At 38.3% G+C, this 17,080-nt stretch overlaps 2 protein-coding genes across 5 annotated transcripts in view; both read right to left on the bottom strand.

Moving 5' to 3' along the window:
• LOC129365389 (palmitoyltransferase ZDHHC14-like) overlaps nt 1-4,042 on the bottom strand; it is a 42,447-nt gene extending 38,405 nt beyond the window's left edge. For all 3 annotated transcript variants that reach the window (XM_055038565.1, XM_055038566.1, XM_055038567.1), the window contains exons 1-2: nt 3,528-4,042; nt 2,677-2,975 (exon numbers count right to left, since the gene is read on the bottom strand). In XM_055038565.1, the coding sequence (XP_054894540.1) occupies nt 2,677-2,912 (236 nt within the window). In that variant the 5' untranslated portion in view covers nt 2,913-2,975; nt 3,528-4,042. The remainder of the gene's footprint in view (nt 1-2,676; nt 2,976-3,527) is intronic.
• A 5,504-nt stretch (nt 4,043-9,546) lies between these two features.
• LOC129365237 (AT-rich interactive domain-containing protein 1B-like) overlaps nt 9,547-17,080 on the bottom strand; it is a 194,957-nt gene continuing 187,423 nt past the window's right edge. For both annotated transcript variants that reach the window (XM_055038316.1, XM_055038317.1), the window contains exons 15-21: nt 16,511-16,680; nt 15,562-15,694; nt 14,811-14,930; nt 14,621-14,696; nt 13,478-14,210; nt 13,227-13,357; nt 9,547-12,725 (exon numbers count right to left, since the gene is read on the bottom strand). In XM_055038316.1, coding sequence (XP_054894291.1) covers nt 10,914-12,725; nt 13,227-13,357; nt 13,478-14,210; nt 14,621-14,696; nt 14,811-14,930; nt 15,562-15,694; nt 16,511-16,680 — 3,175 coding nt within the window. In that variant the 3' untranslated portion in view covers nt 9,547-10,913. The remainder of the gene's footprint in view (nt 12,726-13,226; nt 13,358-13,477; nt 14,211-14,620; nt 14,697-14,810; nt 14,931-15,561; nt 15,695-16,510; nt 16,681-17,080) is intronic.

Genomic DNA, 17,080 nt, shown 5'->3' with positions numbered 1-17,080 from the left:
TGCAATTTATTGATAAGTTCAGAATTCCACTAAGAACTAATCCTTCTCTTCTTCACTGCACTGCAAGCTGCTATGCTTAAGAAATCACTAATGAGATTACTCCATGTAGCTCTTTTCTTAAAGCAACATAATTTTGATCAGACTCCAAGTATAGGCCATATTCTTAGCCAGCCAGGCGTTCTGTCGACAGATGATGAAATCAAAGTTGTTTTTGCTTTTCACGGCTTGTAAAAAAGTGTATTTGAGGTTCGATATATATGTAGTGGATGATCTAAAAAAGTCTGGACTCCCTCAATGGCCTCCACCTGCTCTGCCAGGAACTAACGTCAAGTAAGATACTATTTAACCGAGTGATTTACTTGCAAACTTGTTACCCACTTTATTTATTGGGACTAACTTAGCCCTTTAACTATCACCCTCAAATCGACAGCATGCAATTCAATGGGTAAATGAGGACACCAGTGTCCTGATGACATTTATGGAGTTTTTAAACTAATAATACTCAGTTGTACAAAGTAATATAACTGGTTCCACTTTTGACACAATAACATTCTCAATGTAGCCTTAAACTGATGATACATGCAAATGATTTATTTATACAAAATAACTGTGATACAAACCTTTTGCAAAATTACATCCTACACCTACATAGAAAAAAGCAATACTTTAAAAGTAAGTTTAAGTTTGAAGTTCATGCTTGGCGAAGTCCTAACTAAAAAATAAAAAAAAACAAAAATTATGAATGGGGGCGCCTAATTCAGATGATTTCAGAGCAGCAGAATTTCAGAAATAAATGGAAAAAAAATTGGAGGTTTGTACAAATATAGTATAATGTAACATAGGCTGTCTTTGCTGTGCAGACAAAGTGCAGGAGGCTTCACCCACAGCACAATTTTCCCCATAAAGCATCCTCTGGCTGTGAAGCACTTTATCGTGATGAAAACACTGACCAATCCTCCACAACAATTCTCATGACAGAGCAGGTCTCTTATCTACTATAAAAGGGGGTTTCTGACATGATAGATGACAGACTGATGGGTTAACGACCAGAGAAAGAATGCACACTCGCTTGTCAGACTCTCCAGCTATGGCAGCACATCAGCCTTCATACACATACTGCTTTATGCAGTCCACTCAGTGGAAAGATCAGGACATCTTGGGGAGAGCAGCATGTAGAGGGACACATTGTACGTTTATTAACAATTGTAAGTGCAAGAGAAACAATGCTCTTTTAATGGCACTGGGAATGTAGTCAACTGAACCCATGTAGCACTATTACAGAAAGGACAGCTTTTTGAACATTTATTACAGCATAGAGATACATCAGAAAAAGAAAATAAATAGAATATTTTCCTTTTCTCCTGTACAGGACTTTGGTTATAGAAGAGCTTTTTAAATAAATGAATTAAGGTTTTTGATCTTAGTCACAGACAAAATCTTGATAGCAGTTGAGCGATTGTATAACCGCTGACAAATAACAACTGCACTCTCTTGACGCTTTGTAGCCTACTATAGACACTTATAGGGGATGCATTTTGTATTTTCTAGGCACATTTTATAGCCCAATTAAGTAACTATATTACGTTTCCTTATTAAAATGCTGTGCATATCAAACATAAATGAAATATGATGCCTTGAAATTTAGCCCCTGTCCTTCTAAAAAGCTCCTACTCTTTCTGAACCTCAGCACATTATATTTATAATAATGTTTCTCAGTATGCTGTTTACAACCATTCTTACAAGCGTTGGACTGATCCAAGGAGGAGCTTTGTGGAAATAGGTGACGCTTTCTTGGAGCAAGTGTTTAGGCACCTCTGATTGATTGATAGTACAAATAGGAATAGAAATATTTGTTTTTAGTTAGTTTAGACAAACTTGATAACTGTATGTTAATTTAAGAGGAAAACAATTACATAAATTTATAATTCCAGAGGATATGAAGAACAATAAATGTGTCAGCAATGGCCAGCATGATGTGGTTTATTTTTTTTTTGTTTCAAATTTTATTTGTTCCAATTGCCTGTGATGAATTACAACATAGACCATCATTTTTAGATGTTGCCTCTGGCTCTGGAGCCCCAAGTGCCTTTTTGGACCTTCCACAATGGCACTAAACGTCATGCCAATTTTAGAAATATTTCCGCAACAGAAGAGAAGTTACAGAAATATTATTTTAGATGACTTTCTTGTCATTAGATTAGAAACTATTTTATCTTTATAACAAATAATCACACAGTAGAAAAGGTTTTGTGTTTTTCTTCATTTTACAACCTTAAAATATATTTTTTTTAAATGGTGGTTCTTTAAAAATATCAACACATTTTATAGTATAGATCAACCAAAAAATATCAAGAAATTATTCTAAATGAGTTTGTTTCAGCTGACTGGGAGAAAAAAGGGCTCTTTGAAATATCATCACATTGGTTGCAGTTTCCACATGCAGCTCTTCTGAAAATCCTCTGATACAAAAGGCATATGAGACACTTTGATCTCCAACCAGTTTATACTGACATCTCCCTAAAGCAGGTCAGATAAAGTGAAACATACTCACTCCAGACCCATGCAATGATTTGTGTACAACTAGCTCTTCTGTCATGTGAGCGTTTGAGATGAAATCCCTAATCCACACTGTCATCTTGCACAACCAAGTACCAGGTGTGAGCAGATAATACTTACTCAAAGGTGAAAAACAGTCCACAGGTTACAAGGATGAGGACCAGGGTGAGGTAGAAAACCCCCGTCTGTTTGGCCATCATAATCCTCCCATCACAGTAAAATTTATTCTGACCAGGGAAGGCCTCCCATTTCTTCCTCTTTGGGGTCCTTTTCTTGTAGGGGGTCTCCATTGGCGTGGAGCTGCGAGTGCTGATTTGACTGTACTCGCACTCTCTCATGGACTCCCCAAGATGCATCAATTACAGTAAAAATAAAAATAAAAAATATAGAGTTGAATAAATCCAGCGCCAGGACAGCCTCTGCGGAGAAGAGAGGTTCAGTTTAGCTCAACTTGTAAGATGATATAAAAGTAAAGTTTGAGTACAGCACTTCCTGTTATTAAAAAAATACCTCTGCTAACCTTAACGTTTCGGTTTGTAGCTTTCAGTTCGCCACATGACATTAAATATAATCATTTTTTGTAAATACAATGAAGGAAAACCTAACAAACAAGTCTTAAAAGCTCTATAATCAAAAGTTCATTGCCTTTGTAAGCAATGAACACTGCTAGTTCCATCAAACTAAATAAATAAAGTGTCGCTAACAGGCTAGCGTGGCTAACAAGTTGAGGACATACATTGAAGTTGATATAAGCCTGAGCATTCAAAGGTTAGCACCATGTTCGTTCAAATATAGCGATAAGCTTTGAATTGACTATTTGGCGTTAGTGTTTCCCACTGAAAGTGAGCAAGGAAGAAGAAGGTTTAAATCTAGTTTTCAGCGGCGCTGTCAACCATGTATCACAAACAGGCAGCGAGGCGTCGCATCCCGACTGCTTTCGTCTAGTCTGCCCGCTGAAAGCGTTATCTTACCGGGGGAAAGTAACACCGGTTGTCCTTGGTAGGGGTGTTGTCGCGGAGCTTCTCCCGTCGTTATCCCGGTTTGTTTCGAGCCAAAGCGAAGAAGACCATTTTTGGAAGTTTAGGGGCGAACAAATGAGTTGGAAAGGTCTGGTCGCCGAGGGGGAACTTGGTCGTTTTTTTTTTTTTTTTTTTTTTTTTGGAAAGGGAAAGATAAATCCAGAGAAAGCGCCCTCAGACAAGCTCCAAAATCCCGGACTGGCCGTCAGTGAAGAGAGGCGAGTCAAACATGATCACACTGCCATATGGCAAAGCGGTTCATGACAATAATCGATGAGACATTATCTTAAATCTTCATTATCCAGCCTCATATTCGGAGGGATGAGGGCAAAGTTGCAGCTTTCCTCAATGAAGCGTCTTGCCAGGCCACTCGACAACCCTCGTCCACACACGGCAGTGCCACCCTCACAAACAAACATCAACATGGGAGCAGAGAAGAGCCACCTCCGCCTGCTCCTCCCCCTTCAGCCGGGGCTGAAGTCATGAAGGTGCAGAGACAGGAAGCGCCGATTAAGGGTTTCCCAAAACGGGGTGCGGAGACCACGAGAGGGTCCACTCAAGGGGCGGGGGACCCTCCGCTGCAAAAGCTGGAGATCAAGTTCCTATATTCTTTTAAAACCCAGACCCGATGCTCCAGTTGTACAGTTGGAAAAATCAAAAATGGAATGCCTTCTCTAGTAGTTTGAGAGGGTTCAACTTTAATTACCATCAGTTAGAATTTACGTTTTTATCAATATCTATTTAATGAGTAAAACAAGGTCCCTTTTTTGCTTGGCCTACATTAAATGTTTCCTTTCCAGATATAAATTAGAAGAAACACATGAGACATGAAAATACAATAAATTCTCTGAATATTTCATCAGGTGTCCTAATTTTTTTCACATGACTGTCTACCATAAGAGGATGTCAAAACAGTACTGGAATATTTGTTTCAAGTCTTTCTGCTGTGAGTAGTCATTAATTATTTGTATCAGGAGGAGAGGCGATGGTAAACCGCTATGAGAGATATATCAACCTTGATAAAATGGTCTACATAATATGTGATTAAACTTTTCAATATTGTGACCACAAGATAATAGTGTGGATTTTTGATATATAATAAACCACACTGCAGTCTGAAATGTTCACAACAAACCCAGGAAATGTTAAATATTGTATGAGGTGATGCTTAAAAGTTATCCATCAATTATCTGTATATGAGAGAGAGCTATTCCGCCTCTTCTGAAGTGTCCTTTGAAACAGATGGTCAACAGGAAGAAAGATTATTAAATAACTGAAACCCGACTAAACCAACATTTACTGAAAGAAAATTGTGCAGTAAGTGGAGTCTGTGTTTGTCATATTGGTTGCGTTTCTCTGAAAACAAACAGGCAGTGATGCTACCACACAACTCGTGCCCCACTCAAATGCCAGTTTCAGGTTACCAATGAATCAATTTCCTGTCCAGCTTCCGACTGCCTTCTCAGCCTACATTCCCTAAGCTCTCCGTCCCCTTCCTAACACCTACGTAGACACAGACACATTTGCCCACCTCTTCATTTTTCTCCAAAGTTACCCAGGCAGTCCTGCACATTTTCTCCCACAGCTGCACAATTATCCTGTCTCTGTAAAGAAGCCTTGTTGCTTTTTATTTAATCTGAGAAAGCTTTGTTGTTCCATTTTGCAAAGACGAAAAACGGTCTCATTTTACTTTTATTTTCTGATGTTTGTTATTTGAGGGCATACAAAAAGCCTGCTAAACTCAGAGGCTATTAGAGTTCAAATACAAGTTGCTTAATCACGCTAAATTGAAGTAAAAGTAAAATGATGCATGTATTTATTTTTTTTACAAATAAAAATGCGAAAAGTGTGGTTTTCATTTGTATTCAACCTTCTTTATGTCAGGAGCACAGGCTGTGGGGGAAGGTGATTTGATAATGGGAAAATCTTTAAAACCTTTTGGTCGATATGCCCAAAAAAAGTATCTCTGCTCCTATGGCATCATCATCATGTGATGAGGAGGTTCAGAAACTGGTCATAGCTATCAGGGGAAGGGTAGAGCTGAATACAGTGAAAATTCTGAAAGAAAACTTGTCAGAGGTTGCTGAAGCTTTACAAAGAACAAAGGCTGACTTTCTACTGGACCAACAACCCTGCACTTACACTAGAGCCACGGTGAAATGATTTCATAAAAAGGTACAGCTATTATTCCAGCTGAGAGTCTGCGGCCTGAATAAACCATTCAAACTGTTAAACATGGTGGTAGCGACATTATGCTGAGGGGAATGTCAAAGTCCAATTTGAATCATACCTCGACACATCAAAACACCTGAAGCTGTAATAACAGAAAAAGGTGGTTCTCAAACATTTATGTCAAAATTCATCTTTTAAAATTGTAAAAAGTAATGCAATGGCAGTTGGTTGCACTAGACTTTATTTATGGGTATCAAATATCAAAAGGGTTAATAAAGTGTTTAAACCATATATTCTTTTGCTTCCATGTATCACCATCAAAAGCTATTTTACGGTAATTTATCACAAAAAAATCAATAATTGGCTATTCTTGAAGATATTGAAGTTTGGAAGGTGCTGTGACATAATCCACAAGGTCATAAAATTGTAATTTTCTTGCAGTATGTTAACCAGAAATGATAGGAATTTAAAATTTGAAATACTGACAGTCGGCTGTATTTTGTTTAACTGTTACGGATGAAGAAATGGAACCAAATACAACATTTTTATATTACTTTGAAACTGTTTTAAAAAATGCTTCCACCAGTGCTTCCAGCTGTGAGCAAGTGAACCAGTAAGTTTCAATATACAACACTTGGGTTGATTTGAATGCTTTTAATGGCTACTAATGATCTGCTGATCCTTCACTCTATTGTCTTTTTAGTGGGCTTTGCAAAGCAGTGTGAGGATTATGACAGAAACAACAACAAAAAAAACCCTTGCACTTGCATCAAACTCAATGTAGGAACGCAAAAAAAATATGTTTTTAGGCCTCATCACAGTGAAATAAACATCATCAGATTGTAAATTTCACATCTTTAAGTAAACCCATAACTATAGCCACCCACAATATTGAAAATATGAGAGACACATTTTACTTTGATCAAATACTCAGGTATCTAACTTTATATGCAAGGCAGCCCAGTAGGCTAGTCGGGGGAAATGACATGTTTAAAAGACACCACATCCATCCTGTCAGAGCTCCATGACTCAGCGTTTCATAGCAAACGCAGGGTGGGTAGTTTTCTTCCATAGTTGGCTACCAACACCATCTAAAAAGCACAGGAACTCACTTTACACAGATTATGTCCCAATCCTTGTTTTTTAGGTGCAGTCACAAACAAGTGACAACACTACAAACAGTGCCAAGAGATGCCTGTATGCACATCCATCATTTTTTTCTCTTCATCAGTGAAGAATCGATCACACTGTTAATCACTTCTAAGATGGGCTTTATTTTTCTCTGGAAAAGAAAAACGCCAGCATGAAGACGTCGCCGGCGGACGCTGCTTGTTGTGGCGTTTGGAATCGCCAACCAGAGACGTTAATGATAATGCAACTTTTTTTTGTGATTAAAAGAGGATAAGTGATTGCAAGTGTTTTTCAGTCCAGCAACTGGACTCATAGCTCGAGGCTCAGCCTTAGAGGAGACCTCACATTGCTTGTGTTATCAACAGCAAGAATCTTACAGTATTATTAAAGGCAGCTTAAAATAGAGCTTGCCATGATGCTTGTATCTCCCCAGGCAAATAGAGGGAAAGATGAAGATGTCTGATTACAAGAAGAGGAGGCAACCTTTCCAAGAAAAATTAAAACTATTTGTAAAAAATTATAGCAGCAGTTTTTCTGAAATAATTAGTTTGTTTCCAGTTGTGCTTTTCATTCAAAAGAATTTGTTTAAAGAACAATATTATTAAAAAGGTTAAGATAATGTGGGGATGGTAGATATAGATACAGAAAATGCAACAAATACTCAACCACACAAAAGTATTAATTCTCCTTGAACACATTTTGTTACCTCAATGCCCACAGATTTTAAGATGTTTTATGGATTTTATGTAACAGACAACTACATAACTACATAGTGTTTAAGGTGGAAGGAAAAGGATGTGAAAACACTAATAAGAATTATTTATTGGGCTGTATGTATACATAGGCTTTTACCAGCTTTACTCATCTTGACTGGTAGATCTTTTTCTTATCACGTTCGTTTTTGTGAAATACTTCAAACTGCATAGAAACCACCATAAAGAGGAATTTTCTAATCTAGATTTTGACTCCCTGTGTCAGTTTAACCAATACATGTACCATCCAGAGTAGTTCTGGCTTTTTAGTGCTGTCCTGCTGGAAAATTAACCTACAAACAAATCTCAAGTCTTTTGCAACCTCGAGCAACTTTTCTCTGAGGATTGTCTGTATATCTTCATCTATCAACTCTGACCAGCTTCCATGTCCCTGCCTATTATAACCATTTCCACAAGAGGATGCTGTCGCAATCATTTCCATATAAGGCATGGTTTACATTTACATGTAAACCATGTAAATGTAAACCATTTACATGGGAAAAACTGTAAAATGGGTGGTATAAATAGGCCTGACAAGCTACATGCTTTATTCCTGAAATGTTTTGAAAAGTCTCCTTTTGCTTTCACTTTGCAATTTTGCAACTTTTATTTTTCACATAGAAATACAAAATGAGTTTCATAATGAGTCGTCTGGTTTAATAAAGAGGAAGAGTTACAAGTTTACGTGGACAGTTGTCTATCTGCTTAAAAATAAAAGAAACATAATAATTATGTTTCTCTTATGGGGCATCAGGCATTACTCTAAAAAGAATTTCTAGAATTTATCAGAAATGTTCAATTCTCAACTTTTCTGCAATAAAGCATTGATAGTTTAAATACAAGTTGTACAACTGATTTTTTCACTTCTATGTACAGCATATGTCCATTTCAGTAAAGAGGCAAATTACTCATGACAACAGAACAAAGGAAAGTGACAGAAGTGTCACAATAGCTTTAGAATTCTTTTGATCAAAATGATTTTACTTTATTTCTATTTAGAATGAGCTACTATAATTAAAGTCAAAACAACTCAATAACATAACAGGATCAAAATGACTATTTTAATCATTCATGATGTTAAGCTCATCTACAGAGCAGACAGTTTAATTACTTTTGAGTTGACACTAGCAGACCCATTTGTGCAAATAAAACAGTTTTTCTTTTTCACTATGAAAAAGAAAGAATTATTATAAATTTATACTTAAATCGGAGTTTAGTTTTTAGAAGATACAGTCAGAAAAGAATGGTGTTGTGTTTGACGAGAAAAGGACTTGAGAAAAGTAATAAAAATTACACAATTGGAATCTAGTTTGTGTCCTTAAAACATAACAAAACAAGGAGTTAAGAAATTATTCTACAAATTTTAAGAGATGTTTCTTTACCTTAAATGCTGTTATCAAAGTCTCACATCATGCATGCCATGTCATAATATGTCATGTTACATCCTTAAACTTCAATGTATTTTATTGGAATCATATGTGGTAGATCAAAACAAAGCATTTTTCTTTTTACACATAAATATAAAAAGTTTGCTATGCATTTATATCTCCCCCTTCCACTCAACATTTGATATGACCACATTGGCTACAATACAGATGCAAATCTTCAAATGTGCATTTAATAATCCATCAACAGAAAATCTTGTATTTCTTGGTTTTCATGATATCTTTGGATTTTTTCAAAATGGGGAATAAAGATCTAAATATATTGTTCCTCTTCAGTTTCACATATGCACACTATTTTGTGTTTGTTAAATAAAATACCAATCAAACCTAAGAGTTTAAAAGGCACACAGTAAAAGAGCATTATATTTCATCTGTAAAAATTTGCCTAAATGTTTCTTTGCACTATCACTTTTAAAAATCACTTGTCTTGATAAATCTCTCATTAAAAAAAGTCAATAAAGGACATCTGAATAAGCAGTTGATGTTTGTTTATTGGCCTAAGATTGTCAGGACATAATGCAACTTCTCCAGTGCTTAACGATGTTTATCGTACATTTATTTGTGACATGTGCAGCACAGAGTATAAATGTGTTTACGGAAGAAAAAGACAAGGAGTCATACGAAAAAAGGCAAATTTTACAATGAGTTCTCAGGACATTTCTGACGGTTCTTTTCACATGTTTGTTTCAGAGAAGTATGTGGAGTTTAAAAAATATGCCCATTGACATGAATGGAAAACTGTAACAAAAAGAAATATGTTATTTTTTTTCATGTAGCGGTATTTATCCTCTCACCCTGGCACTTCCACAATTTAATTACCAAAGCGATTGTTTTCTCAGCTATAATACAATGCATACAATGTTTTTTTTGTTTTTGCTTTTTTTTTTTTTTTTTACATTGAAACATCGGGTACATCAGGGATGTTCAAATATTTGACCCAATAAACAAAATATGTATAATAACATTACGAAATTTTAACATCAATAAAAGAATTTGTTATAATAGTCTGAAACTCCCATCTGCTGTGATGCACGATAGAGACTGAAAGAGTCATGTGCGTCCATTGCACAAAGTTTTAAATACACATTGATGAAAAATACAGACATAACACACGTGTTTGGGTAAACAGAAAGATCATCAGTGACAGTCATTGAGGCTATGATTGATAAATTAGAAAGTGTGTTTTTGACAGTCGCTAAGCTCTTTTGATTGGCTGGTGCAATGCTGCCTCCACATGGCCCAAAGCACACACTGCAGCTACTTGAAGTTTCACATCCTCCTGTTTTTCAAAAAAAGGGACAACTCGTTCTGGTCCTATTGCACAATTTATCTTCCAGCGATGGAGACAAAAACATTTTCATTTAAAAAGTCCATGTTTTACTTTTATCCCGGTCCTTTCTCCATCCAACTGTTGGCAAAAATGTTCAAACAACTGTACAGTGTCACATTTTAAATAAATACTCTCCATCAACAAAAATGTTGATGAGCATGTTCATATTTATAAAACTGAAAAACAGCTCATTAACTTCAAAGGAACGGACTATTCAGCACCAAAATCTGCTGGCAGCTTTTGGCTGAAAAAGTAAACGAGATCAAAACAAAACGTAACCATTCATCACCAGCAGGTATTAAATATTTGTATTAAAATGAGCTTTCATGTCCCAAGCCCACTTTTTTTTCTAATAGGACTCAGAAGCTATACATATAGACACAATAATGCAGATACTTCTTTTTTTCTTTTAAAAAAACCTCACAAACATTTTCTGTCATTTTGATAAATAAAAATAGAAAACCACAGAGATATCTCTTTAGTCTTACTGTCTGCAATCTAAGTCCTGTCATAATTTCCCTAAGTGAAAGAGAACTTGGCAAACGATGGCAATCACCCCCGTATTCAGCACTGAGGAAATGGAGATGTCTAATAATCTGCTTTCATACAGTACAAACTCTTTCTTATTCTCCTCCACTTTAGCCATGGCCAAGAGTCCTTTAGCTGCTCGGCACATCATGTTTACACTGGGAGGGTCCATTGGAGGATGTCCCATGTGCAGCAAATTGTGAGGGTTCTGTTGGTACTGTGCCATACTGACGCCGTCCTCCAAGAAGGTTACGAGGTTACCCACGCTAGCCTTCTGCAAGGCGATGGCACGTGCTGCGGTGGGGTCTCCCTGTGCCAGGTGTGAGAGAACAGCAACTGCCATTTCTCTGTACACCTGTGCCTTCCTCTGACCAACGTATCGCACCAGGACTGCAAATAATTTTTCCTGTCTGCTGAAAGGTGGCGTGGCTAGCAGGAGGTCCACATTGCCATCTTGGATGCTGAGCTTACAGAGGCATTCCAGCACCAGCCTCTGGGGAGAGAGTTGGGAGTGTGGGGATGTTGATGGAAATGGGTCCTGCGCTTCAGCTGAGGGGCAAACCATCCAGTGGAGAAGGCCGTCCAGGATGGGGAGGCAGATGGTGTCTGAATAGGTTGAGAGATCAAGGTGTCCTGCAATGTTGGAAAGCGTGACCATGGCATTCTCCCTGAGCAAACTCAGGCACTCCCACCACCACTCCTCTTTGCTACTTGATAGTCCCCGCTCCTGTTGTTCGTCCCTCTGGTAGGTCGGTGCTGACCTGTTTCTCTCTGGGTGAACATGGTGTAACAAAAGCAGCCGGCCCAAAAGAAGAACGAGCGCAGGATGGTGAGACATTTCACTGTCATTCCCAGGGATAAAGGACAGACTTCGCACGATGTTGGAAACACAAAGGCATCTCTTGGAGAGTGAGTCCTGCCAGGAGGAGATTGTGCAGAGCGGAGCCTCATCCAGGCAGCGGGGCTCATCCTCCAGAAGGGTAATGTGGTCATCTTCTCCGTCTGGATGCACCCTGAAGGGGTAAGATGGCAAAGATCGAGCAGGATGGGCGTACGACAGGGCATCAACCCTGGCGCACAGAACATCATCAATAGTAGCAGTAATGTGTTTCGGTTTTTTGCTATCTTCTCCTTCCGTCTTATTTTCCGGTTTGTTCTCATTCAATGTTTTGGTAGCCCCCCTTGCTGGCGGATCACTCCGTAGTTCAAAGTGCGTCTGAATGTGTGCAGTGGAATCACCTCCACCTGCCTGCCAGTGTAGCAGCCCACTGTCAAACTCAGTGACATAACCCAAGCGCTCAGTTATGTCTTCAATCAGGTCGTCTTTGTGCACAATCTTAATGGGGAGTTTATCATATTTACTGGCCTGTTTAGGTTTAGATTCTGTTTCTGCAGGAGGCTCATCCACACAACCTTTTTTAGTTTCTTTTTCTTCCACTTCTTTCAATCCTTTTTCCACTTGTCCTTTATTACTGATTTTCTTTTTCTTGGTCACATCCGGATCCTGCTCTTTTTCTGGCACCTCAGCCTGCTCTTCAGTGACAGGTGACATTTCCTCCTTGATAGCTCCTGTTTGCCTCTCCTGGATTTCTGTTTCTGATGACAATTCAGATCCTGACAGGTTTGCTGAGTCTGTTTCCTTTTCAAGGGTAGCATTCTCTTTCTGGGTAGGATCACAATCTAGATTGTTTTTGGGAACCATTGTCCGAACCTCAAACTCTTCCACGATCCCAAAAATCTCAATCAGGCAGCGGCGAAAGTACTCCACGATTAGCTCAAGGAATCCTGGCAACTGGTCAAAGAGAGATAAAATGTGATCAGTATCAAAAAGAAGGCAGATCTCTAACATTAAAGTTTTTTTTTGTTTCTGCAGTATGGGACAAATGCATTATTCTACTCTAATATAAAGATGAACTTTGTCATTTTCAGTGACATATTTGTTTTTGATTTAGGCTGTGAGAGAATAATAGAGTGAGAAAAAGTTCAACAACAGGAAGGTAGGACAGTTTAAAGCAAATGTTTTGTTTTCAAGATTTTAAAATGTATACTCAATTTATCTTGAAACAATCATGGAAGGAGCTGAATTTGAATATGGATTTGGAAATCTTACGATTATGGTAAGAATCTACATTTTCTACTGCAAGGCGGAGGCTCCACTACGTTGTGATTTTACATGTGTGAGATTTTGAAATTCTCTTTTGGAATTTAAACTAAAAAGAAATTATAATGGTGAAGCACATTGGAAAGGTCAAAGCTTTATCAGAAATCAAATATGTAGATTTGATGTTTTCACCTGGGAAAGATTGAAGGAGGCCACTGTGCTGTCATCATATAGCAGGATGTTAATGGTGTCTAATGCCCAAGTGCTTTCTGCCAGGAGGCCAGACTTCAGAGACATCATCACGCGCCAGGCTTCAGGCGTTCCTGGGATCGTAACAGTGCAAATTAAAGAACATCCAGTGTGGTTATCCTGGTTTTCTAATAATCGAGGAAATAATCAAAAACAGAAATGATACTCATTCAACAATTGAGAAAATAATTTACCACAGTCCTTTGATGTTAGCTTGCGTCTTGGCTTTATAGCTGGCATTGTGGCTTCAACTGATCCCGGTGGGTAGTTCAGGTCCCTTCTCAGGTTAGGAGGAAACTGACCATTTGGTCCGCTACCTTGTGAGCCCATCATGGCCATCCCTGGCTTAGGCATCTTCATGGGAGACATGAAAGGGGCTTTACTGGGTGACATTCGAGATTCCATTGAGCGCTGGAAGGCCCCTGGGCTGGGCGCTCGAGGCAGATGGTTGGCCATGGTTGGAGAATTGGAATAAGATGAATGACGTGAAGACATGGGGGCCATGCCACCTGATGATGATATGTAGGGAGGCTGACGGTGCCAATGGTCGTGTGTGGAGCGAACGTCCATGTCATCTCTGCAAATAGAGCCATATGGCTGCATTTGCGACGGTGGCCCCTGTCTGCCGTGGTAGGAATAGCTGAGGTCTGTTCTTGAAGGCCACATGTTAGGTCCCTCAGGAGCATGGTTAGAAGCAGGACCCCCACCCATCATACTGTGCTGGCTCTGGCCCGATGGGGCCATTCGGTCACGATGGTACGGGTAAGGGAACTGTCCTTGGATGGGTCTGTGATCAGGGCCTGAGTACCCACCACTGTAGTGATTGTACACATCTGGCTGTTGGTTGGTGTACTGCATAGCGTACATGTCACTCTCATGTCTTTTGGGTGGGGGACCATACATTCCATCCAACTGTCGTTTGTAGCCCTAAGTAAATAATAACAACACACAATGCAAATACATTACTCAAAAAATAAAAAAAGTAACAGCAAAAATTAAAACTATATTATGTGTCCTAAGTGCCAAAGTTTGCCATCAAAGTGCATATTTTTTGAGATCCTAAGTTGAGACTATCCAAAGCAACATACATACACAAAATAAAATACATTATCCAGTATTTCATAACATCGCATTGATTAGTTAACTAAGGTTATGGTAAGAATCTACATTTTCTGCTACAAATGTCCCATTAATTACCTAATTAATGTAACGTTAAGATTGTCCAGCCTTTTACTACAAAGTTTTATTTGGCCATCTTTTAATGCAATATCAAATGTTAGGGGACATAAAAACAGTTACTTAAATTTGAAAGAGAAGCTACCAGTGCTGTGTCTCACCTGTTGCTGTGGGTACATCCCAGATGGATGCATGCCATATGGCATGCTGGGATACTGCTGACCATAACCGTCATGTCTGAATGCAGAAGAGAAAGCAAATTGCTCACGTATTAACAGTCAGTAAATCCTTCAGTACTCTGAAAGACTAAAAAGCAGAAGAAGCTGGTAAATGTAAAATACGAGAGCTGACCTCTGCTGTGAGGAGTATCTGCTGGGAGAATACATGTTGCCTTCACTATTAGAGTGTCCCATGTTATTCTGACTTCCAGGCGGACCCATGGTTCCCTCCATCCCCATTATATGGTCAGGTCTAAGACATAAACAAGTATGATTAATAGACATGACTTAACTTTACATTCTACTTAAGCATGGAATTAATTTTGAGCTTTAATTGCATGTTTGAACTCTTTAGATTTGTCTAGTTAGAATACAAACATCTTCAATGCATTGAGAAAAGGTTCAGTGACCCTGGTGGACAATAGAGGTTCCTGGATTTTGGTTGAACATTGATCAGATGGAAAAAAAAAAATCACACTTGATTTTGAATATGTGTGATACTGAACACAACACAAATCAAAATTGGTTTCTAAAACAGAATTTTAAAAAAGTAAACATTAAGAGACTAAACACTATGGAGATTTTACAAACGATGCTTGACAGTTGGCAGAAAACAAACTCTTTTTACTGAAAAGCTCAGTGAAATATGCAGCTGGCATTTACCTACATGTCAATGGTGTAGTATGTATAATCGTGAATCTGTACAATTTTGACTATGTGGATTAAATAAAGTCCATAATAAATTCAAACATGTGTACCAAATTCTTGCTTTTTAACATCATTAAGTAGTTTGTGTTATGATCCTTCCACTCTAAAAACAAAAGGTGACTGCATGTGAACTTCTGACCAACATTGTAGTTAGTCAAGATCTCAATGTATATTACCTCCGGTCATAGCCTGGTCCATAGGGATACTGGGACCGCTGGCTCATGCTCAGGCCTGATGGAGGCCGACTGTACAAGTCCTGCATACCACCACTGGACATCTGGCTTGGTATATATGGATCAGCTCCTGCCACTGCAAGAAAATAAAGCAAAAAGCTAGTTATTGTAAATTAATTGACTGCATCTTCAATCTCCCACCAGATGGCAGCAACCCTCAATGAATACTTGTCGATCGTTCTTATTAGCCCTATTGTTCTGAAGCTAAATGTTGTTATGCAGGTGCAATCCACCATATTATTCATTCCCACTCCATTCTCCCCTTCTTTCAGAGGAGCTTCCGTTTCTTTCAGCTTTTAGGGGGAAAACTACAGTTTCTTCTGAAAACTAACATACACAGCTTGGTCAAAACAGGTGCATCTCAGCGGGATGTGAGGGATGAAAGGTTGGGGGAAGGAAAAAAAATGGTGATTAAAAGGAGGGGAGGAATAAGGATGAGACGAGGGCTAAGCTACAAGAAGATGAGACGAGCTGTTGTGTTTTTGATGGTGGGATCTGTGGTGTAACGAACAGCTTCCATCTTCTTTTAAAGTTTTGATAAAACACACGCACATACACACACATCTGTCTCGATCTGAGGCAACATGGTTATTTGACAATAAATTAGACCAACAAAGCAGATGAAAGAACAATGGCTTCAGAATACACGAGTCATTTTGTTAAAGAGGCGAGTACGTTTGCAGACAGGTTCAGGATCAAGTTTCAAATTATGAACTTGTTTTTCATACATTTTGGACCTATCTAAGCAAAATCAGATACTTTTAATTTTTTTTTGTCAAAATACCAAAACCAAACGTAAAAAAAAGGTGTAAAAATAATTCTAAAAATGAATAAACAAGTTCTGGCTTTGACTTTTTGGTGAATTGGGTGACACAGTGTGCACTCTGCTTACTCTTCCTCATCCCTGCAAAGGGGTCCTTGGTGTCGTACTGCATCCTCATCATCATGTCAGGCATGCCGAGGGCCTGCTGGTATGGAGCTGAGGGGGGCATGCCGCTCGTCCGCTTCTGAAAGGCCGGGTCGCTCACCTCTGAGAAGGGGTCTTGTACGCTTACACTGCTCCTGGACAAATAAGAAAAACAAAAATCACAAAGAAGGTACACAAGATGGACTCTGAGGGACTGAAATTAATTTCAGTTTAGAGGAAAATAACTTTTATGTTTGATTGAATAACACATGAATATATTGAATAATACAGATAATTGTAATAGTGACATATTACAGATCTGACTAGAAAACAGAATTTTCTTTTTTAGCTTAAGGTGTTTTTTATATTTTATTTTTTATTTATAACTGTTTCTATTTTAACCAGTGCAAAATAAATGTAAAACTCAAATTATCATTAAGAAATATCACCCTGAAAATGTTCTAAATATGGCATTGTTGTGGTTAGACAACACTTTTTAGAGCTATATAACACTTCTTATAAGAAGTCACAATGAAAGCAAACTTATAACTTTAA

The sequence above is a fragment of the Poeciliopsis prolifica genome, unplaced genomic scaffold (genome assembly GCF_027474105.1).
Source record: "Poeciliopsis prolifica strain line A6 unplaced genomic scaffold, Auburn_PproV2 SCAFFOLD013, whole genome shotgun sequence".
NCBI classification, from domain to species: Eukaryota; Metazoa; Chordata; class Actinopteri; order Cyprinodontiformes; family Poeciliidae; genus Poeciliopsis; species Poeciliopsis prolifica.
This window is presented reverse-complemented; position numbering and strand designations above follow the sequence as displayed.